This window comes from Sardina pilchardus, chromosome 7 (genome assembly GCF_963854185.1).
Source record: "Sardina pilchardus chromosome 7, fSarPil1.1, whole genome shotgun sequence".
Lineage (NCBI taxonomy): Eukaryota > Metazoa > Chordata > Actinopteri > Clupeiformes > Clupeidae > Sardina > Sardina pilchardus.
This window is the reverse complement of record NC_085000.1, coordinates 23,543,556-23,567,679: the sequence shown is the minus strand read 5'-3', so window position 1 is coordinate 23,567,679 and position 24,124 is coordinate 23,543,556. Positions and strand designations below refer to the sequence as shown.

At 42.2% G+C, this 24,124-nt stretch overlaps 1 protein-coding gene and 1 long non-coding RNA gene across 3 annotated transcripts in view; one reads left to right on the top strand and one right to left on the bottom strand.

The window, feature by feature from the left end:
- Window positions 1-257: 257 nt before the first annotated feature.
- The window catches only part of LOC134087696 (low-density lipoprotein receptor-related protein 2-like), a 33,740-nt gene continuing 9,873 nt past the window's right edge, over window positions 258-24,124 (bottom strand). Inside the window, exons 8-22 of the mRNA XM_062541360.1 lie at window positions 23,334-23,441; window positions 20,977-21,084; window positions 15,393-15,509; window positions 13,723-13,839; window positions 12,092-12,199; window positions 9,735-9,842; window positions 9,004-9,111; window positions 6,938-7,045; window positions 6,195-6,311; window positions 5,393-5,509; window positions 4,659-4,766; window positions 2,591-2,698; window positions 1,848-1,964; window positions 1,046-1,162; window positions 258-740 (exon numbers count right to left, since the gene is read on the bottom strand). Of these exons, the coding sequence (XP_062397344.1) occupies window positions 739-740; window positions 1,046-1,162; window positions 1,848-1,964; window positions 2,591-2,698; window positions 4,659-4,766; window positions 5,393-5,509; window positions 6,195-6,311; window positions 6,938-7,045; window positions 9,004-9,111; window positions 9,735-9,842; window positions 12,092-12,199; window positions 13,723-13,839; window positions 15,393-15,509; window positions 20,977-21,084; window positions 23,334-23,441 (1,568 nt within the window). The 3' untranslated portion in view covers window positions 258-738. The remainder of the gene's footprint in view (window positions 741-1,045; window positions 1,163-1,847; window positions 1,965-2,590; window positions 2,699-4,658; window positions 4,767-5,392; window positions 5,510-6,194; window positions 6,312-6,937; window positions 7,046-9,003; window positions 9,112-9,734; window positions 9,843-12,091; window positions 12,200-13,722; window positions 13,840-15,392; window positions 15,510-20,976; window positions 21,085-23,333; window positions 23,442-24,124) is intronic.
- On the top strand, window positions 16,915-18,761 carry LOC134086889 (uncharacterized). Of its 2 annotated transcripts, XR_009939779.1 has the most exons (3): window positions 16,915-16,985; window positions 17,904-18,046; window positions 18,253-18,761. It is a non-coding gene; the product is annotated as an uncharacterized LOC134086889 (long non-coding RNA). The 2 variants fall into 2 exon arrangements; XR_009939778.1 differs by lacking the exon at window positions 16,915-16,985 and having other exon boundaries at window positions 17,491-18,046.

Below are 24,124 nucleotides of genomic sequence, written 5' to 3'. Positions count from 1 at the left end.
ACGGTGAAGTGTTCCTTTAAGATGTCTGTGTTTTGTCTATTTGCACGTGTTTTGTTGATTTGTGTCATAAGTTGCATGTCAGTTCCTGCCTAAAAACTAGGGCCTCAACAGCATTAAATCAACATTTGCCAAGGGTATGAACAATTTTGTTATTAACTGTATATGAAACATTATGAAGGAGATATATTCAAAATATATTCACAGGAAAAGCAGAGGGTACAAATGGTGTACAAAAGTAAAACATGAATTTGAAAAGATATGCTGTACGCAAGAATTTATTTGATACACTGACATAAATCAACACTAAACATCAAAGATTTAACTGATTATTATTATCATCAAGTGGTAAAGATGAATTGGATAGATAGATAGATAGATAGATAGATAGATAGATAGATAGATATCCATGTACTATTTAATTAACTTCTTAAGTATATGCTGCATATTCTGTATGATATACAAGTACAAAATGAAAAGAAAAATACACAATGCTAATCAATGGCATTTGGTGATGGAATCTTTAAGCACTCTTGTATTATACATGCACATGGCCTAGGCGTATCATAATGATCTTGTTTCTTTGCCCAAATGTATATGTTCGATGCATGTTTGCTTAAACAACATGGAATTAAAAGAAGAAGCTCTAAAAAAATGACTAATCATTTAAACATAGTAATAATATAGAAAAAACCAAGCTTGTTCTAAAGGATCAAACTTTCACAGTGTCTCCTCTTGTTTCTCTGAAAAAAAAAAAAAAACAGGAATGAATTGTACTGTATTAGAGAGTATTATATTCATATATAAAGGGGAGAAGGTCAGCATATCCGAACTGAGTAAAAACCTTGTGTTGTACGATACTGCAACATTTGGTATCGATCCCCACCCCACCCGCTACATTTGGTTCCCAAACCACATCTCATTGAGTTATGGTGGCATTAGCCAGGCTAGTATAGATGGCTTTTTGTTATAGAAATAATGCAAGAGGCAGCGAGAGAAAGAGAGAGAGAAATAAGAAATCATGTTAACGTGAAAAGTTTAAGCTCACAGCAGTTCCTCTCGTCACTCCTGTCTCTGCAGTCAAATCCTCCATTACAGACGTAGCGTTGGGGAATGCACTTTCCGTCCCCACACTGATACTGGTCATCCTTGCAGGCAGTTCGGGCTAGTAAAGTTTGGAGAGGTCAAAGGTCAGACCACATCTACAGTATGTGATTCACAAAATGGCAATGTGCATAACAGCAGTCTACAAATAGATTTTAGGAATGTTGCTTGCATGGTAAATCTTAACAGCTTCAAGCTGATAATTAGTAATTGTTTGTTCTGTGTGCCTGGTGGGAACCCTGCTCTTATGGGAGAGGGTATGTCACGGCCCTCTACCATGGGCGCCTGTGCCCTCTCTCTGTAGTCCGCAGGGCTCCACCGTGGCATTACTGTAGGTGTCCCTGTCTTTGTCTGTGTGTTTTGAAGGCTGGCTGATTAAAGTTCAGTCTGCTGGAGTGTTTCATTCTCTCTGCTCACCCCGCCTGTGAGGCCAGCAGGCCAGATGATGGCTGAGGCGTTTTTGCTTTTGTTAACCATTACCTTACTTCATAGATCTACAATTTTTTCTCTTTAATAATTAATATTATTGTTATCCTCCGTGTTGTCCCCACACTTTGTCATGGTTTTGAGCCAAACTCAAATACCAGAAAAAGCATGTTTGGTTTCCAAACCACATCTCATTGAGATGTGGTGACGTTAACCAGGCTAGTATAGATGGCTTTTTGTTAGACAAATAATGCAAGAGCCAGCAAGAGAGAAAGAGAGAGAAATAAGAAATCACATTAACGTGAAAAGTTTAAGCTCACAGCAGTTCCTCTCGTCACTCCGGTCAGCACAGTCAAAATCTCCATCACAGAGGTAGCGTTGGGGAATGCACTTTCCGTCTCCACACTGATACCGGTCATCATTGCAGCCAGTTTGGGCTAGTAAAGGTTGGAGAGGTCAAAGGTCAGACCACATCTACAGTATGTGATTCACAAAATGGAAATGTGCATAACAGCAGTCTAGAAATAGATTTTAGGAATGTTGCTTGCATAGTAAATCTTAACAGCTTCAAACTGATAATTGGTAATTGTTTGTTCTGTGTGCCTGGTGGGAACCCTGCTCTTATGGGAGAGGGTATGTCACGGCCCTCTACCATGGGCGCCTGTGCCCTCTCTCTAGAGTCCGCAGGGCTCCACCGGGGCACTAGGTGTCCCTGTTTTTGTCTGTGTGTGTTTTGTAGGCTGGCTGATTAAAGTTCAGCCTGAGGTGTTTTTGCTTTTGTTAACCATTACCTTACTATATAGATCTACTATTTTTTTTCTTTAATAAATCATTAATATTATTGTTATCCTCCGTGTTGTCCCCACACTTTGTCATGGTTTTGAGCCAAACTCAAATACCAGAAAATGCATGTTTCGTTTCCAAACCACATCTCATTGAGATGTGGTGACGTTAATCAGGCTAGTATAGATGGCTTTTTGTTAGACAAATAATGCAAGAGCCAGTGAGAGAAAGAGAGAGAGAGAAATAAGAAATCACATTAACGTGAAAAGTTTAATCTCACAGCAGTTCCTCTCGTCACTCCGGTCAGAGCAGTCAAGATCTCCATCACAGACGTAGCGTTGGGGAATGCACTTTTTGTTCCCACACTGAAACTCGTCATCATTGCAGGCTAGTAAAGGTCGGAGAGGTCAAAGGTCAGACCATATCTACAGTATGTAATTCACAAAATGGAAATGTGCATAACAGCAGTCTAGAAATAGATTTTAGGAATCAAAATATGTTGCTTATTCTTTTGGGGGCGGTGCATTCATTGATTAATTTCACAAAATGACATGCCTGCTGCTCAAGTTCTTGAAAACCACCAACAGGTTAATGTATGCAACTCTTGAACAATATACTTGATTTTCAAAACAGGCGAAGTTACTGTCTGTTATCTTGAGTTGAAAATGAGTGCAACAGTGAACAGGATGAGTAGTGGGCTATTAGGGTCAACGATGATCATTATGATCAACAATCGCAGCCATTATAGTCCCCGATGTCAGTATAGCTACTCTAGAGTACAATATTTGGATGGCCAGAGAGACTGGCTTTTCGCCATGGTCAGGTCATCATTGTTATAATTGAAGCGTTGGCAAAATATTTACTCGTGGTTGTGGTTGGCTGTGACACTCGGCCTCTGGCCTCTTGGCTACAGCCACATCACAGCCGTAGTTTCAGTTCCCAACATCTTTTGGAAATTGATCTTAGTGCTTTGCATTTCTACAGTGAGGTACCTCTGTGACCACCACCACCACCTTGTTGAATGTTCTGGGGGTCACTGAATGTGTTGTGAAGGACCTCGGCTATGTAACAATGCTCACTTGACTTCGTCATTGCAAAATGAAGCCAAGCTCCTCCCAATGGTCCAGTATACGTGAGACTGCAGGTTCTATAGACAACCAACATGTGGCACAGACCTTTGCAGCTTGGAGAGGTCTGTCTCTACAGTTGATTGTCTCATAGCCTTATAGGCCTCTTTACGCTTAGGGGACACTGAGAACCAGTTATATGTCTCACGCACTAAATACTCGACACTACGAGGGAGGGTGTCGTTGGATGCGTGTGTCACCGCTAGCTGTAGGGAATGGCACACGCATCGTACAAGTATCAGGTCTTTGAGGCCATGCTCCTCCTGCAGTAACTTATGGACCCCATCATTGACACCGGTCATAACCGAGGCATTGTCCGTCCTTATTCCTATCAGTTTACTCTTTTTGAGTCCACATCTGTCTAGGAATGCCACAACAGCACGGGCAATTGACCTGACATCTCCCCCCTCCAACTCAACAAGCCCCAGAAAAGTTGACATCACAGTATGCTTGGCAGATCTGTAATACTGGCTTGCATTTCTTGGAGGCTATTCTGTCCGAGCAACTTCCTGCAGTGTTCGAGCGGCCAGAATCCAGACCGTTGTCTCGCATTATGGGGATTCGACTTGATGCACCTTCTTAAAACGACTGCAACCGTGATTATTCATGAAACATGAAAACATACATAAAAAAATAACCATGTTTGCAGTCGTCTTATGAAGGTGCATCAAGTCGGATCCCCCTAATGGATTCTGGCCGCTCAAACACTGCAGACAATAGCAGCTCGGACTGCCACTGAGCGGAGCTAGCAGCCGCGGGAGAGAGGCGAAGGAGGGGCGAGGGGCAATTACACACACACACACACACACACACACCATACAGCAGAGCTCAGAACAGTAAAAAGTGACGTTATGTGCAGATATCCATTGCGTTAGAGTTTCCAAAACTCTTCAAGAACGCCAGAAAAGTAGCTAGATTTGTCGCTAGTCGTTTTTTTTTATTTATTTTTTTAAAGTCGTTGGGGGGTCTGAAATCTCGCTAAATATCGCTAAGTTGGCAACAATGGTTGGCAAGGGCTATACACAAAGCGGGGGTCACCAGTGACATTCGGCCTCTGGGCTCTTGCCTACGCCCATACCACAGGGGTGGATATACTTTACCAACCCCACTCTCATTGGTCCCATATTGCTTAACTCTAAAATAGGGAGAGACAATTTTCAGTTGGCTACAAGAAGACTCCATGATCCATCTGAAACAAAGACAAAAATCATTTAAACTCACAGCAGTTCCTCTCTTCACTCCCATCAGAGCAGTCAAGGCCTCCATCACAGACCCAGTGTCGGGGAATGCACTTTCCGTCCCCACACTGATACTCGTCATCCTTGCAGGCTAGTAAAGGTTTGAGAGGTCAAAGGTCAGACCACATCTACAGTATGTGATTCACAAAATGGAAATGTGCATAACAGCAGTCTAGAAATAGATTTTAGAAATGTTGCTTGCATGGTAAATCTTAACAGCTTCAAACTGATAATTGGTAATTGTTTGTTCTGTGTGCCAGGTGGGAACCCTGCTCTTATGGGAGAGGGTATGTCACGGCCCTCTACCATGGGCGCCTGTGCCCTCTCTCTAGAGTCCGCAGGGCTCCACCGGGGCACTAGGTGTCCCTGTTTTTGTCTGTGTGTGTTTTGTAGGCTGGCTGATTAAAGTTCAGCCTGAGGTGTTTTTGCTTTTGTTAACCATTACCTTACTATATAGATCTACTATTTTTTTTCTTTAATAAATCATTAATATTATTGTTATCCTCCGTGTTGTCCCCACACTTTGTCATGGTTTTGAGCCAAACTCAAATACCAGAAAATGCATGTTTCGTTTCCAAACCACATCTCATTGAGATGTGGTGACGTTAATCAGGCTAGTATAGATGGCTTTTTGTTAGACAAATAATGTAAGAGCCAGTGAGAGAAAGAGAGAGAGAGAAATAAGAAATCACATTAACGTGAAAAGTTTAATCTCACAGCAGTTCCTCTCGTCACTCTTGTCTCTGCAGTCAAATCCTCCATTACAGACGTAGCGTTGGGGAATGCACTTTCCGTCCCCACACTGATACTGGTCATCATTGCAGGCAGTTCGGGCTAGTAAAGTTTGGAGAGGTCAAAGGTCAGACCACATCTACAGTATGTGATTCACAAAATGGCAATGTGCATAACAGCAGTCTAGAAATAGATTTTAGGAATGTTGCTTGCATGGTAAATCTTAACAGCTTCAAGCTGATAATTAGTAATTGTTTGTTCTGTGTGCCTGGTGGGAACCCTGCTCTTATGGGAGAGGGTATGTCACGGCCCTCTACCATGGGCGCCTGTGCCCTCTCTCTGTAGTCCGCAGGGCTCCACCGTGGCATTACTGTAGGTGTCCCTGTCTTTGTCTGTGTGTTTTGAAGGCTGGCTGATCAAAGTTCAGTCTGCTGGAGTGTTTCATTCTCTCTGCTCACCCCGCCTGTGAGGCCAGCAGGCCAGATGATGGCTGAGGCGTTTTTGCTTTTGTTAACCATTAGCTTACTTCATAGATCTACTATTTTTTCTCTTTAATAATTAATATTATTGTTATCCTCCGTGTTGTCCCCACACTTTGTCATGGTTTTGAGCCAAACTCAAATACCAGAAAATGCATGTTTGGCTTCCAAACCACATCTCATTGAGATGTGGTGACATTAACCAGGCTAGTATAGATGGCTTTTTGTTAGACAAATAATGCAAGAGCCAGCAAGAGAGAAAGAGAGAGAAATAAGAAATCACATTAACGTGAAAAGTTTAAGCTCACAGCAGTTCCTCTCGTCACTCCGGTCAGCACAGTCAAAATCTCCATCACAGAGGAAGAGTTGGGGAATGCACTTTCCGTCTCCACACTGATACCGGTCATCATTGCAGCCAGTTTGGGCTAGTAAAGGTTGGAGAGGTCAAAGGTCAGACCACATCTACAGTATGTGATTCACAAAATGGAAATGTGCATAACAGCAGTCTAGAAATAGATTTTAGGAATGTTGCTTGCATGGTAAATCTTAACAGCTTCAAACTGATAATTGGTAATTGTTTGTTCTGTGTGCCTGGTGGGAACCCTGCTCTTATGGGAGAGGGTATGTCACGGCCCTCTACCATGGGCGCCTGTTCCCTCTCTCTAGAGTCCGCAGGGCTCCACCGGGGCACTAGGTGTCCCTGTTTTTGTCTGTGTGTGTTTTGTAGGCTGGCTGATTAAAGTTCAGCCTGAGGTGTTTTTGCTTTTGTTAACCATTACCTTACTATATAGATCTATTATTTTTTTTCTTTAATAAATCATTAATATTATTGTTATCCTCCGTGTTGTCCCCACACTTTGTCATGGTTTTGAGCCAAACTCAAATACCAGAAAATGCATGTTTCGTTTCCAAACCACATCTCATTGAGATGTGGTGACGTTAATCAGGCTAGTATAGATGGCTTTTTGTTAGACAAATAATGCAAGAGCCAGTGAGAGAAAGAGAGAGAGAGAAATAAGAAATCACATTAACGTGAAAAGTTTAATCTCACAGCAGTTCCTCTCGTCACTCCGGTCAGAGCAGTCAAATCCTCCATTACAGACGTAGCGTTGGGGAATGCACTTTTTGTTCCCACACTGAAACTCGTCATCATTGCAGGCTAGTAAAGGTCGGAGAGGTCAAAGGTCAGACCATATCTACAGTATGTAATTCACAAAATGGAAATGTGCATAACAGCAGTCTAGAAATAGATTTTAGGAATCAAAATGTGTTGCTTATTCTTTTGGGGGCGGTGCATTCATTGATTAGTTTCACAAAATGACATGCCTGCTGCTCAAGTTCTTGAAAACCACCAACAGGTTAATGTATGCAACTCTTGAACAATATACTTGATTTTCAAAACAGGCGAAGTTACTGTCTGTTATCTTGAGTTGAAAATGAGTGCAACAGTGAACAGGATGAGTAGTGGGCTATTAGGGTCAACGATGATCATTATGATCAACAATCGCAGCCATTATAGTCCCCGATGTCAGTATAGCTACTCTAGAGTACAATATTTGGATGGCCAGAGAGACTGGCTTTTCGCCATGGTCAGGTCATCATTGTTATAATTGAAGCGTTGGCAAAATATTTACTCGTGGTTGTGGTTGGCTGTGACACTCGGCCTCTGGCCTCTTGGCTACAGCCACATCACAGCCGTAGTTTCAGTTCCCAACATCTTTTGGAAATTGATCTTAGTGCTTTGCATTTCTACAGTGAGGTACCTCTGTGACCACCACCACCACCTTGTTGAATGTTCTGGGGGTCACTGAATGTGTTGTGAAGGACCTCGGCTATGTAACAATGCTCACTTGACTTCGTCATTGCAAAATGAAGCCAAGCTCCTCCCAATGGTCCAGTATACGTGAGACTGCAGGTTCTATAGACAACCAACATGTGGCACAGACCTTTGCAGCTTGGAGAGGTCTGTCTCTACAGTTGATTGTCTCATAGCCTTATAGGCCTCTTTACGCTTAGGGGACACTGAGAACCAGTTATATGTCTCACGCACTAAATACTCGACACTACGAGGGAGGGTGTCGTTGGATGCGTGTGTCACCGCTAGCTGTAGGGAATGGCACACGCATCGTACAAGTATCAGGTCTTTGAGGCCATGCTCCTCCTGCAGTAACTTATGGACCCCATCATTGACACCGGTCATAACCGAGGCATTGTCCGTCCTTATTCCTATCAGTTTACTCTTTTTGAGTCCACATCTGTCTAGGAATGCCACAACAGCACGGGCAATTGACCTGACATCTCCCCCCTCCAACTCAACAAGCCCCAGAAAAGTTGACATCACAGTATGCTTGGCAGATCTGTAATACTGGCTTGCATTTCTTGGAGGCTATTCTGTCCGAGCAACTTCCTGCAGTGTTCGAGCGGCCAGAATCCAGACCGTTGTCTCGCATTATGGGGATTCGACTTGATGCACCTTCTTAAAACGACTGCAACCGTGATTATTCATGAAACATGAAAACATACATAAAAAAATAACCATGTTTGCAGTCGTCTTATGAAGGTGCATCAAGTCGGATCCCCCTAATGGATTCTGGCCGCTCAAACACTGCAGACAATAGCAGCTCGGACTGCCACTGAGCGGAGCTAGCAGCCGCGGGAGAGAGGCGAAGGAGGGGCGAGGGGCAATCACACACACACACACACACACACACCATACAGCAGAGCTCAGAACAGTAAAAAGTGACGTTATGTGCAGATATCCATTGCGTTAGAGTTTCCAAAACTCTTCAAGAACGCCAGAAAAGTAGCTAGATTTGTCGCTAGTCGTTTTTTTTTTTTTTTTTTTTTAAAGTCGTTGGGGGGTCTGAAATCTCGCTAAATATCGCTAAGTTGGCAACAATGGTTGGCAAGGGCTATACACAAAGCGGGGGTCACCAGTGACATTCGGCCTCTGGGCTCTTGCCTACGCCCATACCACAGGGGTGGATATACTTTACCAACCCCACTCTCACTGGTCCCATATTGCTTAACTCTAAAATAGGGAGAGACAATTTTCAGTTGGCTACAAGAAGACTCCATGATCCATCTGAAACAAAGACAAAAATCATTTAAACTCACAGCAGTTCCTCTCTTCACTCCCATCAGAGCAGTCAAGGCCTCCATCACAGACCCAGTGTCGGGGAATGCACTTTCCGTCCCCACACTGATACTCGTCATCCTTGCAGGCTAGTAAAGGTTTGAGAGGTCAAAGGTCAGACCACATCTACAGTATGTGATTCACAAAATGGCAATGTGCATAACAGCAGTTTAGAAATAGATTTTAGGAATGTTGCTGGCATGGTAAATCTTAACAGCTTCAACTGGTTATTGGTAATTGTTTGTTCTGTGTGCCTGGTGGGAACCCTGCTCTTATGGGAGAGGGTATGTCACGGCCCTCTACCATGGGCGCCTGTGCCCTCCCTCTGTAGTCCGCAGGGCTCCACCGGGGCACTAGGTGTCCCTGTCTTTGTCTGTGTGTGTTTTGTAGGCTGGCTGATTAAAGTTCAGCCTGAGGTGTTTTTGTTTTTGTTAACAATTACCTTACTTTATAGATCTACTATTTTTTTTCTTTAATAAATTATTAATATTATTGTTATCCTCCGTGTTGTCCCCACACTTTGTCATGGTTTTGAGCCAAACACAAATACCAGAAAATGCATGTTTGGTTTCCAAACCACATCTCATTGAGATGTGGTGACGTTAACCAGGCTAGTATAGATGGCTTTTTGTTAGACAAATAATGCAAGAGCCAGCAAGAGAAAGAGAGAGAGAAATAAGAAATCACATTAATGTGAAAAGTTTAAGCTCACAGCAGTTCCTCTCGTCACTCCGGTCAGAGCAGTCAAATCCTCCATCACAGACGTAGCGTAGGGGAATGCACTTTCCGTCTCCACACTGATACTGGTCATCCTTGCAGGCTAGTAAAGTTTGGAGGTCAAAGGTGGCAATGTGCATAAAAGAAATACAGAAATAGAATTTAGGAATGTTGCTGGCATGGTAAATCTTAACAGCTTCAACTGGTTATTGGTAATTGTTTGTTCTGTGTGCCTGGTGGGAACTCTGCTCTTATGGGAGAGGGTATGTCACGGCCCTCTACCATGGGCGCCTGTGTCTTTGTCTGTGTGTGTTGCAGGCTGGCTGACTAAAGTTCAGTCTGCTGGAGTGTTTCATTCTCTCTGCTCACCCTGCCTGTGAGGCCAGCAGGCCAGATGATGGCTGAGGTGTTTTTGCTTTAGTTAACCATTAGCTTATTTTGTAGAGCTACTATTCTTTCTTTAATAAATGATAAATAAATAGAATTCAGTATTGTTGCTTGTATAGTGAGTCTTCACGGTTTCAAACGGGATAGAATATGCCCAGTTAGGTGCAATCTGTGTATAACATTTCCAACTTCACTGATTGACTTCCTTGTTGGTGCTTCGATCGGTAGGCAAACGAACGAATAAACGGCCATAAACTAAGCTAACTAACTGCATTCAAAGTTGCCATGGTTCTCCCATCAAGACATGCCAGAATAGGAGAAAATCACCCTTTTAGGCGGCGTAGATAACGGGAATGACTGCTGATGTGTCTTCACCGGGTTTAAGAGTCAAAACTTGTGTTTTTCCGTGAAATTTGTTCATGATGAAAGTGTAGACTGTATACTGTCGAATTAAGCAAAAACGTGAAATTCAACATTTTAGCCCGTATGCTTATTTATCATGGATTTTCTCAATATAGCATCGAGCGCAAAGCGACTGGTTTTGCCTTGCAGGGTCACAAATGGTGTCTTAAGCATTAGAAAAAGTCAACCTACTTGGTGTCATCCAGTGCCATTGTGGATATAAAAATAGAGAAAATGTAGTTCTTACAGAACTGTCCTGGGTTGAATCGTGTCTTATGCCTTTGCAGATGATCAAAATGTGTTGTTTATTCTTTTGGGGGCGGTGCATTCATTGCTTAATTTCACAAAATGACATGCCTGCTGCTGAAGTTCTTGAAAACCACCAACAGGTTAATGTATGCAACTCTTGAATAGTATACTTGATTTTCAAAACAGGCCAAGTTACCAAGTTACCAAGGCCAAGTCTGTTATCTTGAGTTGAAAATGAGTGCAACAGTGAACAGGATGAGTAGTGGGCTATTAGGGTCAACGATGATCATTATGATTAACAATTGCAGCCATTATTGTCCCTGATGTCAGTATAGCTACAGTACAGTACTCTAGAGTACAATATGTGCTCATTTGGATGGCCTGAGAGACTGGATTTTCGGCATGGTCATCATTGTTATAATTGTAGCGTTGAGAAAAGATTGACTGCGTTTACATGCACTTTAGTATTCCGGTTATGAGGCTTATCCCGATTTTGATCATATTCAGGATATGGTGTTTATATGAACACAGAAAAACCCGGTTATTAATATCCCTGTTTACATGACGAATAACAGTATTCCGGTTACCAATAATAAAGTTCTATTAGCACTCCGTATCCCGGTTACTAATATAATACGTGTTTTGCCTGAGAAACCGGCATAAGGTGTATACATGGAACAGTATCCCGGTTACTCTGGGAGTACACCACCAAGCATAACCGGGATAGCTCTACTCGTTATGATAAGGGCTTATCCGGGGTTCCGAAATCGGGGTATGATGTTTACATGCGCAAATACAAAACCGGGATACTTCAAAACCCTGATCATAACCGGGATACTAAAGTGCATGTAAACGCAGTCATTTACTCGTGGTTGTAGTTGGCTGTGACACTCAGCCTCTGGCCTCTTGGCTACAGCCACACCACAGCCGTAGTTTCAGTTCCCAACATCTTTTGGAAATGGATCTGAATGCCTTAATTAGAGTCTCCAAAACTCTTCAAGAACGCCAGAAAAGTAGCTAGATTCGTCGCAAGTCGCTTTTTTTAAAATAAAAAGGGGGTCTGAAATCTCGCTAAATATCGCTAAGTTGGCAACACTGGTTGGCAAGGGCTATACACAAGGCTGGGGTCACCGGTGACATTCGGCCTCTGGGCTCTTGCCTACGCCCATACCACAGCGGTGGATATACTGTACCAACCCCACTCTCACTGGTGCCATATTGCTTAACTCTAAATTAGGGAGAGACAATTTTCAGTTGGCTACAAGAAGACTCCATGATCCATCTGAAACAAAGACAAAAATCATTTAAACTCACAGCAGTTCCTCTCGTCACTCCCATCAGAGCAGTCAAGGCCTTCATCACAGACCCAGCGTTGGGGAATGCACTTTCCGTCCCCACACTGATACTCGTCATCCTTGCAGGCTAGTAAAGGTTTGAGAGGTCAAAGGTCAGACCATATCTACAGTATGTAATTCACAAAATGGAAATGTGCTTAACAGAATTCTAGAAATAGATTTTAGGAATGTTGCTGGCATGGTAAATCTTAACAGCTTCAAACTGATAGAGGTAATTGTTTATTCGGTGTGCCTGGTGGGAACCCTGCTCTTATGGGAGAGGGTATGTCACGGCCCTCTACTATGGGTGCCTGTGCCCTCTCTCTGTAGTCCGCAGGGCTCCACCGGGGCACTACCGTAATTTCCTGACTAATAGCCGCGGCTTATACATTGATTTTGCAAAATTTCTTCCGATATGAGGTTAATACAGGGGGGCAGTTAATATGGTGTTAATATGGTTTTGCTTCTTTTAAAGGGATATTCCGCCATTTGTGGAAATACGCTCATTTTCCACCTTCCCTCGAGCAAAACAATCGATATTTACCTTGTTCCCGTTCATCCAGCCATTCTGTGAGTCTGGCGATACAACTTTTAGCTTCAGCCTAGCATAGATCATTGAATCGGATTAGACCATTAGCTTCTCGCCTGCTAGCTTCATGTTTAAAAGTGACTAATATTTCTGGTAATTTTCCCATTTAAAACGTGTGTCCTCTCAAGTTAGAAAGTGCAATAAGACCAACTGAAAATGAACCCTGCCGTTTTTCTAGGCTGATTTGACATGGAACTACATTCTCATCTGGCGTAATAATCAAGGCAACTTGCAGCTACTGGCACTACTACTGCTTGATGTCTATGGGGACTATTTTCAGATGCTGCGTACGATATCACTGCACCTATGGTACGTTTGCAAGTTGCCTTGATTATTACGCCAGATGAGAGTGTAGTTCCATGTCAAATCAGCCTAGAAAAACGCCAGGTTTCATTTTCAGTTGGTCTTATTGCACTTTCTAACTTGAGAGGAGACACGTTTTAAATGGGAAAATTATCAGAAATCGTAGTCACTTTTAAACATGAAGCTAGCAGGCGAGAAGCTAATGGTCTAATCCGATTCAGTGATCTATGCTAGGCTGAAGCTAAAAGTTGTATCGCCAGACTCACAGAATGGCTGGATGAACGGGAACAAGGTAAATATCGATTGTTTTGCTCGAGGGGAGGTGGAAAATGAGCGTATTTCCAAAAATGGCGGAATATCCCTTTAACACTGTCCTGCGGCTTATACACAATGCGGCTTATATGCAGGAAATTACTGTAGGTGTCCCTGTCTTTGTCTGTGTGTTTTGCAGGCTGGCTGATTAAAGTTCAGTCTGCTGGAGTGTTTCATTCTCTTTGCTCACCCTGCGAGGCCAGCAGGCCAGATGATGGCTGAGGCGTTTTTGCTTTTGTTAACCATTACCTTATTTTATAGATCTACTATTTTTTTCTTGAAAATGAATGTTTGGTTTCCAAACCACATCTCATTGGCTTTTTGTTAGACAAATAATGCAAGAGCCAGCGAGAGAAAGAGAGAGAGAGAAATAAGAAATCACAATAACGTGAAAAGTTTAAGCTCACAGCAGTTCCTCTCGTCACTCCGGTCAGCGCAGTCATAATCTCCATCACAGACGTAGCGTTGGGGAATGCACTTTCCGTCCCCACAATGATATTTGTCATTATTGCAGGCAATTCGGGCTAGTAAAGGTCGGAAAGGTCAAAGGTCAGACCACATCTACAGTATGTGATTCACAAAATGGAAATGTGCATAACAGCAGTCTATGAATAGATTTTAGGAATGTTGTTTGCATGGTAAATCTTAACAGCTTCAAGCTAGACAGAATACGCCCATAAGATGTGTTCTGTGTGTTCGTGTTGTACGATACTGCAACATTTGGTATCGATCCGATACCAAATAAATATAGGGCCAGCATATCCGATACCAATACCGATACCGATATTTGTCACTAAAAGCAGCTCATGCACTTTTATGTAGGGGAGAGCAGTGTGTCATTATTTATGATGTGAGTGAAACATCAATATACTATATTTTAACATATTACCATCACCATTAAAGGGATAATCCGGAGTGAAATGCACTTTAGATCAATTTTTCGGACTATTGGGAGTACATACGTTGAGTTGACACCAAAATCATGTCATTCGGATATATTTTGAGAAAGTTCGAGTTCACCGTTTTTAGCCAAAACTCGTTAGCCTGGAAGTGACCGGGGCAGGTCCTTTCGCCACTACAAAACGCTATTTTTATACCTCTTCTACTGTTCCAAACAACGCTACACTTACGTGGTAGTGAGTAGAGGGTCCCTAAAGCCAAACCGAAGTATCCCCACGTCTTTATGTGGTCGGATAGAGAGTCCAGAATGAATTTAATCGAGTCAGTACCTTCCGGAAATGTCGCTGCGGCAGCTGCGCAACGTTTCAACAACACTTTACTAACATTTCCGGAAAGGTACTGACTCGATTAAATTCATTCTGGACTCTCTATCCGACCACATAAAGACGTGAGGATACTTCGGTTTGGCTTTGGGGACCCTCTACTCACTACCACGTAAGTGTAGCGTTGTTTGGAACAGTAGAAGAGGTATAAAAATAGCGTTTTGTAGTGGCGAAAGGACCTGCCCCGGTCACTTCCAGGCTAACGAGTTTTGGCTAAAAACGGTGAACTCGAACTTTCTCAAAATACATCCGAATGACATGATTTTGGTGTCAACTCAACGTATGTACTCCCAATAGTCCGAAAAATTGATCTAAAGTGCATTTCACTCCGGATTATCCCTTTAATGATTTTGTGATTTCCACTTTAATAATCTGCAAACATTTCAACAAAGAAACATTGCAAAGTGGGCATGCAAGATGTGAAAGGAGTGGTGTTTGTATGACTGTAGACTAGTGCTTGGTGAAACAGGGGCAACATATTGTGAATGTAGACGAGAGAAATTGAAAGTGAACTGAAATGTGGTGCCGTTATCTCGTATAGGCTAACTGATACGACTGGCTAGCCTATGAGCTATGCACAGACTCATTTGAAAGACATCCGTAGAGCCCAAAAACGTCTCTGGGAATTCGTAAACCATGCCTCAAATATGAGAAAATTAATGTTTGGTTCCCAAAGCGTAGTATAGTATAAGGCTAGTATAGATGGCTTTTTGTTAGACAAATAATGCAAGAGACAGCGAGAGAAAGAGAGAGAAAAATAAGAAATCACGTCAATGTGAAAAGTTTAAGCTCACAGCAGTTCCTCTCGTCACTATGGTCAGGGCAGTCAGGATCTCCATCACAGACGTAGTTTTGGGGAATGCACTTTCCGTCCCCACACTGATACTGGTCATCCTTGCAGGCAGTTCGGGCTAGTAAAGTTTGGAGAGGTCAAAGGTCAGACCACATCTACAATATGTGATTCACAAAATGGCAATGTGCATAACAGCAGTCTACAAATAGATTTTAGGAATGTTGCTGGCATGGTAAATCTTAACAGCTTCAAACTGATAGTTGGTAATTGTTTGTTCTGTGTGCCTGGTGGGAACCCTGCTCTTATAGACCTCTGAAGTTCGCCTACAAAAAAAGCTACCATCTTTGCCCATATAAGGAGTTACGGTATCTGACGATTTTTCCTATGGGAAATTAACATGGGGATTTGGAATTATCACACCTGTTAAACTCTCGCGGGGATGACAAAATCGGAAATTCAGGTGTTTTCCTGAACACACTTTTGTCCTCTGCCTTCGAGAGGAATATGTGATCTCCGGTACGCGAAGACGGCAGACTTTGATTTTCGCTACCCCAGAGCTAACTTGCAATGCAACTTGCCATTAAGTTAGTTAGCCAGTTAGCTCTGGGGTAGCAAAAATCAAAGTGTGCCGACTTCACGTACCGGAGATCACAGTATGCACAAGAAGGCAGAGGACAAAAGTGTGTTCAGGAAAACGTCTTTATTTAAGACTATATCGTCCTCGCGAGAGTTTAACAGGTGCGATAATTCAAAATCCCCATGTTATTTTCCCATAGGAAAAATCGCCAGATACCGAATCTCAAAGATGGCAGCTTTTTTGTAGGCGAACTTCAGAGGTCTATGGGAGAGGGTATGTCACGGCCCTCTACCATGAGGAGGGTCGGTCTGCGGCATGGGCGTTACATATGTTGCAAGAAACTCCCCAACTAGGCGTTCCTGTCGTGAATAGTCAACCAATCAGAAGGAGTTTTGCACTGCATTCTGGGAAATGCTTAATTTCCGGATTTTGACTCTTTTGTCAGTTTGTAAAAGTCAAGGGGGCAGCGAACGTTCTGAGAGTGTAGACAGTATGGCGGCCGCCATGCTAACGAGAAGACCGTGGCTAGCTGGCCATTCCATTGAATCCTATGGGGCGTAAGCGCCACTTTGACATCAAATTACGTTAGAGCTGAAGCGTTTTAAGCCTTTATATGAACATTTTCTATTGTCGGGGTACATACTACATTGTGAAATTGACATAATAATCTCGTAACTGTCGTATCGGCTGAGTAATTAACGTTTTTCCGAAGTCAATGCTAAAGTGTTAAAGGCGCATGCGTCCAGCGAGAGTAAAGCGTCGCCATAGGTCAGACTCGGTCAGACTACGTGCCTACGTCACATGTACGACAACTGAGCCTGCGCAGGAGACCTATGACGGAATAAGAAGACCTAAAAAAACCGTTGAAATTTGCTTCCTCGGTCTCTGCTGCCGTCTACGTGATAGCTCTGTCCATATCTTTTACTGTCTATGGTAAAAGTCCTCTGAAGTCTTCGTCGAAGGCGAAGCCACGCAGAAGCTACGATAGCAGAGAAACTGAAGCTAAACCGACGAGACGTAGCCTAAGTAACTTCTATATCTATAACTATGTCTTATAGGCTACTACCATTTAAGCAATTCCAGCGTTAGGCTATATTAGAATATGGGTAGCAAGGCAAAAGTAAGCAGAACGGAGGAATAGATTGTTTGCTTGTGATATGTTGCTTGTTTGTTTGTATGAAAATATGCAGGCCTACTTAAAATGGTACGTGATAAAATTAGTCATCGTGTTTATGTGGTAACGTTAAAAGCATGCCAGCAACGCACATTGTTTTCAACTAAACCCATATAAAGTGAAGACGTAACGTAGGCCTAACTAAATTCGGTACTTTGGGGTTAACTGTAACTATTTTCTGAGGCTGTTGAGTGGTGAACAGGTGGCCTGTTGATTTGGTGCGTTTTAAACGGCCTCAAAAATGGTTACAGTTAACACCAAATTACCCTAAATTCTGATTAGAGTGACTGTAGTGGAGCTGAATTTGTTTTGGCTATGCCGAAGATCCTTGCAGTGATGTGATGCATTTGCTACATGAGTGATGCCATAATTAAAAACCAAAAGATTCATTTGTTATGTTCCTATTGACATAAAGAATTATTGAGAGTTGTCATGTAAAACAAAGACATCTAGGAGTTCTACAACGTTTGACCAGTACAATTACTAATACTGTATTCATGTGTTTCATCAGGTCCCTTTACACAGGTGTATACATCAATATACAATCAAGCACCATGCAGTCTGCATTGATAATCAAGGCTTGATTGTATACACCTGTGGAAAGGGATCTGATGAAATCCAGGAATAGTCAGTTTGACTTTAGAGGCCTGTTAGTTGATCACTACTAGAATCTTAGCAGAAGTTGGATAATGTTCTCTAATAAGTTGATGTTCTCCATATGTCTTCCTATCACTGCAATTACATTATTCCATACTGTCTAGCGGTCAGAAGCCGCAATTACGAAGTTGTTCAGACCCAGGATGCACGCTGCTCCACTGCCCTTTCTGCCCAGAGTACAAGGGTGACTATGCCAGGGTGGAAACGCACATGCAGAGCCATTTGAAAACGGTGGTACATTATGGAGGTATGTTTGAGATTGATAGTTAAGCCCTTAGCCCTGTATCATGGTCTTCTATGAAACTGTATGGATTGGTTCTGAAATTAAAAAAGGTTCTGAAAGTAATGTTATTAGTAATGAAGTGAAGTTGCCATTCAATTGTTTCATGTAACGTTAGCAGGCTATTTGATGTTTATATCTATTTCTTATTTAATTATTCTTTTGTTGTTCAGAATATGTGATCTACAAATGCAATTTGGGCTGCAGAAAGGGCAGTCACCACCACTGTGGTTGTAGCCTCACCTTTCCCAGGAAGAGTAGCTTTGAAATCTACAGGATTGCACATTTGTTCTCTGCCAACAAAAGTTGGAAAAATGCATGCTTGGTGCTTAAACACAGGCTATGGGAGGTACTTGGTACAAGATGTACAATTTCCAAAGTAGCTCCCATGGCACACGCACACACCAACACACACACACGCACACACCAACACACACACACAGGCCAAGATTTTGTTTTACTTTTATTGATTTTATCTTGCATGGCCTGCAGAAGTTTCTCTTCTGTGTTTGTTCTACAACAAAGTTTTGGCGAAATCTACAGGATTGCGCATTTGCACATTTGTTCTCTAACAAAAGTTGGGAAAATGCATGCTTGGTGCTTAAACTGTTATGAAACATGAAAAAAGTTGATCTCTTCTGGGTTTGTCCTATAATAAAGTTTAGGCTACTTTGCAAATAAATGGTTGTTGTGTCTTTATTGAACAATCCATATTGAGTATGAACTTGAGCTATGCTGTCTGATTACATAATGCTCCATATACCTTAAACACATTTGCTCAATGACCAGGATATTAATCAATATTTTTAATTTGTTGGGATACACAGCCTGGGAATAGTGAAAGACATTTGACTGTAGTCAGCCTATGGACTACTTCATCGGAGAGGGTGCTGCAGGGATGGAGGATCAATGGGGAGGGGGGAATGATGTGTTAGGTTTGTGTATTGTTGAGCTAAATCCTTGTAAATGCAAAGCAATATTATGAGACTGTAATGCTTTGCCAGCTGATTTGTGACTCACAAAGGAGTGAAGGGAAAACACTACTGCAGCATTTTTGTGTCAAATATTGTATTGTACAGTAGGCCTATCCTACAATCCACTGTCTGGTACAAACACCACACAGGCTGAGAGAAAGGCTCTACAACATGTTATAAAGTCTGCAGAGAGGATCATAAGAACAAAACTTCCCTCTATGGAAAACATGTATGCACAGCGCTGCCAGAAGAGAGCAGAGAGAATCATCAAAGACTCCTTTCACCCAGCTCACACTCTGTTCAGACACAAACACTGCACATACAACTTGTGACAAACCTGTAAACATGTGGAATATGGGAAAGGTGCAATACTACAAAGGGGAATAAGGGCAATATGCAATATCTTATACTGTACTGTATATGGGACTACATGCAAGGCTAACAAGGGGACAATGTGCAATACTTTGTCAGTGTAATGTGGAGATTATGTGCAATACTAGGGACAATGTGCAATATCTTGTGCGATACTATTAATGGGACAATGTGCAATATGAATCAGGTGCAATATTATTAGTGGGACAACTGTGCAGCAACAATGTAACTGAGTAATATTCTAACAGTGGAATGTGGGGATCATATGCAATATCAATATTATTATGGGAAAATGTTTATATCTTGTGCAATATGGAAATCCGGTGCAATATCAATGGGACAACTGTGCAATATCTAAACTGCAATATGAGAAGTATGCACTTGTATCCACATGGGACAGGGTGCAATATCTTGGATGTGTGACACTTGCGCACGCGCACACACACACACACACACACACACACACAGTCTCAGGGAAGCAGGATTTGCACTGTAGGCTACTGTAGCACTTAAACTACTCTGCCTCTGTGGGACTGTAGGCTATTCTTAGACTGGGTACACAGTATAATTTGACGTCAATGTTTGCCTGATGTCTTGTATGAATCATGTTTTTGTCATGTATGCTTTTACATATTTGACTTGAAGGGCCTGCACAAGAATTCCAATTTGTCTATGGTTTATGCACAAATGGCCAATAAAGAACTGACTTTTGACAATTCAATAGCATGGTGCTTATGCAGTGGTAACTTTATGAATATCGCTTTTTTCGTATCCAAATAATTGCATTAACTGTAGGCGTTGATGTGCAGTAATTCTGTAATTATTATAGGAAATACTGTCGTGATACTGCAGTACAATACATTTTTTTCGTAACGGATAATCTATTTAACAAGTAGGCCTACAACAATGCACTGCACAACCATTTTCAACTTCTTCTGCTGGATTGCGTTTAAACTTAGTTCTGCTTTACTAAGTTTGGTTCAACGCTAATGGAAAGCGGGCTGTGCCCTTACTTTGACATGCATGTTAGACCGGATGTTAATAGTTCCTTGAAGAAGGAGAAGAAGAAAAGGGGGGCGTTTCCGACTTAGATAGAAACGCCTACTGTATTTATGTTTCCGCAGACCGACGATATTCTCTACCATGGGCGCCTGTGCCCTCTCTCTGTAGTCCGCAGGGCTCCACCGGGGCACTAGGTGTCCCTGTCTTTGTCTGAGTGTGTTTTGTAGGCTGGCTGATTAAAGTTCAGCCTGAGGTGTTTTTGTTTTTGTTAACAATTACCTTACTTTATAGATCTACTATTTTTTTTCTTTAATAAATTATTAATATTATTGTTATCCTCCGTGTTGTCCCCACACTTTGTCATGGTTTTGAGCCAAACACAAATACCAGAAAATGCATGTTTGGTTTCCAAACCACATCTCATTGAGATGTGGTGACGTTAACCAGGCTAGTATAGATGGCTTTTTGTTAGACAAATAATGCAAGAGCCAGCAAGAGAAAGAGAGAGAGAAATAAGAAATCACATTAATGTGAAAAGTTTAAGCTCACAGCAGTTCCTCTCGTCACTCCGGTCAGAGCAGTCAAATCCTCCATCACAGACGTAGCGTAGGGGAATGCACTTTCCGTCTCCACACTGATACTGGTCATCCTTGCAGGCTAGTAAAGTTTGGAGGTCAAAGGTGGCAATGTGCATAAAAGAAATACAGAAATAGAATTTAGGAATGTTGCTGGCATGGTAAATCTTAACAGCTTCAACTGGTTATTGGTAATTGTTTGTTCTGTGTGCCTGGTGGGAACTCTGCTCTTATGGGAGAGGGTATGTCACGGCCCTCTACCATGGGCGCCTGTGTCTTTGTCTGTGTGTGTTGCAGGCTGGCTGACTAAAGTTCAGTCTGCTGGAGTGTTTCATTCTCTCTGCTCACCCTGCCTGTGAGGCCAGCAGGCCAGATGATGGCTGAGGTGTTTTTGCTTTAGTTAACCATTAGCTTATTTTGTAGAGCTACTATTCTTTCTTTAATAAATGATAAATAAATAGAATTCAGTATTGTTGCTTGTATAGTGAGTCTTCACGGTTTCAAACGGGATAGAATATGCCCAGTTAGGTGCAATCTGTGTATAACATTTCCAACTTCACTGATTGACTTCCTTGTTGGTGCTTCGATCGGTAGGCAAACGAACGAATAAACGGCCATAAACTAAGCTAACTAACTGCATTCAAAGTTGCCATGGTTCTCCCATCAAGACATGCCAGAATAGGAGAAAATCACCCTTTTAGGCGGCGTAGATAACGGGAATGACTGCTGATGTGTCTTCACCGGGTTTAAGAGTCAAAACTTGTGTTTTTCCGTGAAATTTGTTCATGATGAAAGTGTAGACTGTATACTGTCGAATTAAGCAAAAACGTGAAATTCAACATTTTAGCCCGTATGCTTATTTATCATGGATTTTCTCAATATAGCATCGAGCGCAAAGCGACTGGTTTTGCCTTGCAGGGTCACAAATGGTGTCTTAAGCATTAGAAAAAGTCAACCTACTTGGTGTCATCCAGTGCCATTGTGGATATAAAAATAGAGAAAATGTAGTTCTTACAGAACTGTCCTGGGTTGAATCGTGTCTTATGCCTTTGCAGATGATCAAAATGTGTTGTTTATTCTTTTGGGGGCGGTGCATTCATTGCTTAATTTCACAAAATGACATGCCTGCTGCTGAAGTTCTTGAAAACCACCAACAGGTTAATGTATGCAACTCTTGAATAGTATACTTGATTTTCAAAACAGGCCAAGTTACCAAGTTACCAAGGCCAAGTCTGTTATCTTGAGTTGAAAATGAGTGCAACAGTGAACAGGATGAGTAGTGGGCTATTAGGGTCAACGATGATCATTATGATTAACAATTGCAGCCATTATTGTCCCTGATGTCAGTATAGCTACAGTACAGTACTCTAGAGTACAATATGTGCTCATTTGGATGGCCTGAGAGACTGGATTTTCGCCATGGTCATCATTGTTATAATTGTAGCGTTGAGAAAAGATTGACTGCGTTTACATGCACTTTAGTATTCCGGTTATGAGGCTTATCCCGATTTTGATCATATTCAGGATATGGTGTTTATATGAACACAGAAAAACCCGGTTATTAATATCCCTGTTTACATGACGAATAACAGTATTCCGGTTACCAATAATAAAGTTCTATTAGCACTCCGTATCCCGGTTACTAATATAATACGTGTTTTGCCTGAGAAACCGGCATAAGGTGTATACATGGAACAGTATCCCGGTTACTCTGGGAGTACACCACCAAGCATAACCGGGATAGCTCTACTCGTTATGATAAGGGCTTATCCGGGGTTCCGAAATCGGGGTATGATGTTTACATGCGCAAATACAAAACCGGGATACTTCAAAACCCTGATCATAACCGGGATACTAAAGTGCATGTAAACGCAGTCATTTACTCGTGGTTGTAGTTGGCTGTGACACTCAGCCTCTGGCCTCTTGGCTACAGCCACACCACAGCCGTAGTTTCAGTTCCCAACATCTTTTGGAAATGGATCTGAATGCCTTAATTAGAGTCTCCAAAACTCTTCAAGAACGCCAGAAAAGTAGCTAGATTTGTCGCAAGTCGCTTTTTTTAAAATAAAAAGGGGGTCTGAAATCTCGCTAAATATCGCTAAGTTGGCAACACTGGTTGGCAAGGGCTATACACAAGGCTGGGGTCACCGGTGACATTCGGCCTCTGGGCTCTTGCCTACGCCCATACCACAGCGGTGGATATACTGTACCAACCCCACTCTCACTGGTGCCATATTGCTTAACTCTAAATTAGGGAGAGACAATTTTCAGTTGGCTACAAGAAGACTCCATGATCCATCTGAAACAAAGACAAAAATCATTTAAACTCATAGCAGTTCCTCTCGTCACTCCCATCAGAGCAGTCAAGGCCTTCATCACAGACCCAGCGTTGGGGAATGCACTTTCCGTCCCCACACTGATACTCGTCATCCTTGCAGGCTAGTAAAGGTTTGAGAGGTCAAAGGTCAGACCATATCTACAGTATGTAATTCACAAAATGGAAATGTGCTTAACAGAATTCTAGAAATAGATTTTAGGAATGTTGCTGGCATGGTAAATCTTAACAGCTTCAAACTGATAGAGGTAATTGTTTATTCGGTGTGCCTGGTGGGAACCCTGCTCTTATGGGAGAGGGTATGTCACGGCCCTCTACTATGGGTGCCTGTGCCCTCTCTCTGTAGTCCGCAGGGCTCCACCGGGGCACTACCGTAATTTCCTGACTAATAGCCGCGGCTTATACATTGATTTTGCAAAATTTCTTCCGATATGAGGTTAATACAGGGGGGCAGTTAATATGGTGTTAATATGGTTTTGCTTCTTTTAACACTGTCCTGCGGCTTATACACAATGCGGCTTATATGCAGGAAATTACTGTAGGTGTCCCTGTCTTTGTCTGTGTGTTTTGCAGGCTGGCTGATTAAAGTTCACCCTGCGAGGCCAGCAGGCCAGATGATGGCTGAGGCGTTTTTGCTTTTGTTAACCATTACCTTATTTTATAGATCTACTATTTTTTTCTTGAAAATGAATGTTTGGTTTCCAAACCACATCTCATTGGCTTTTTGTTAGACAAATAATGCAAGAGCCAGCGAGAGAAAGAGAGAGAGAGAAATAAGAAATCACAA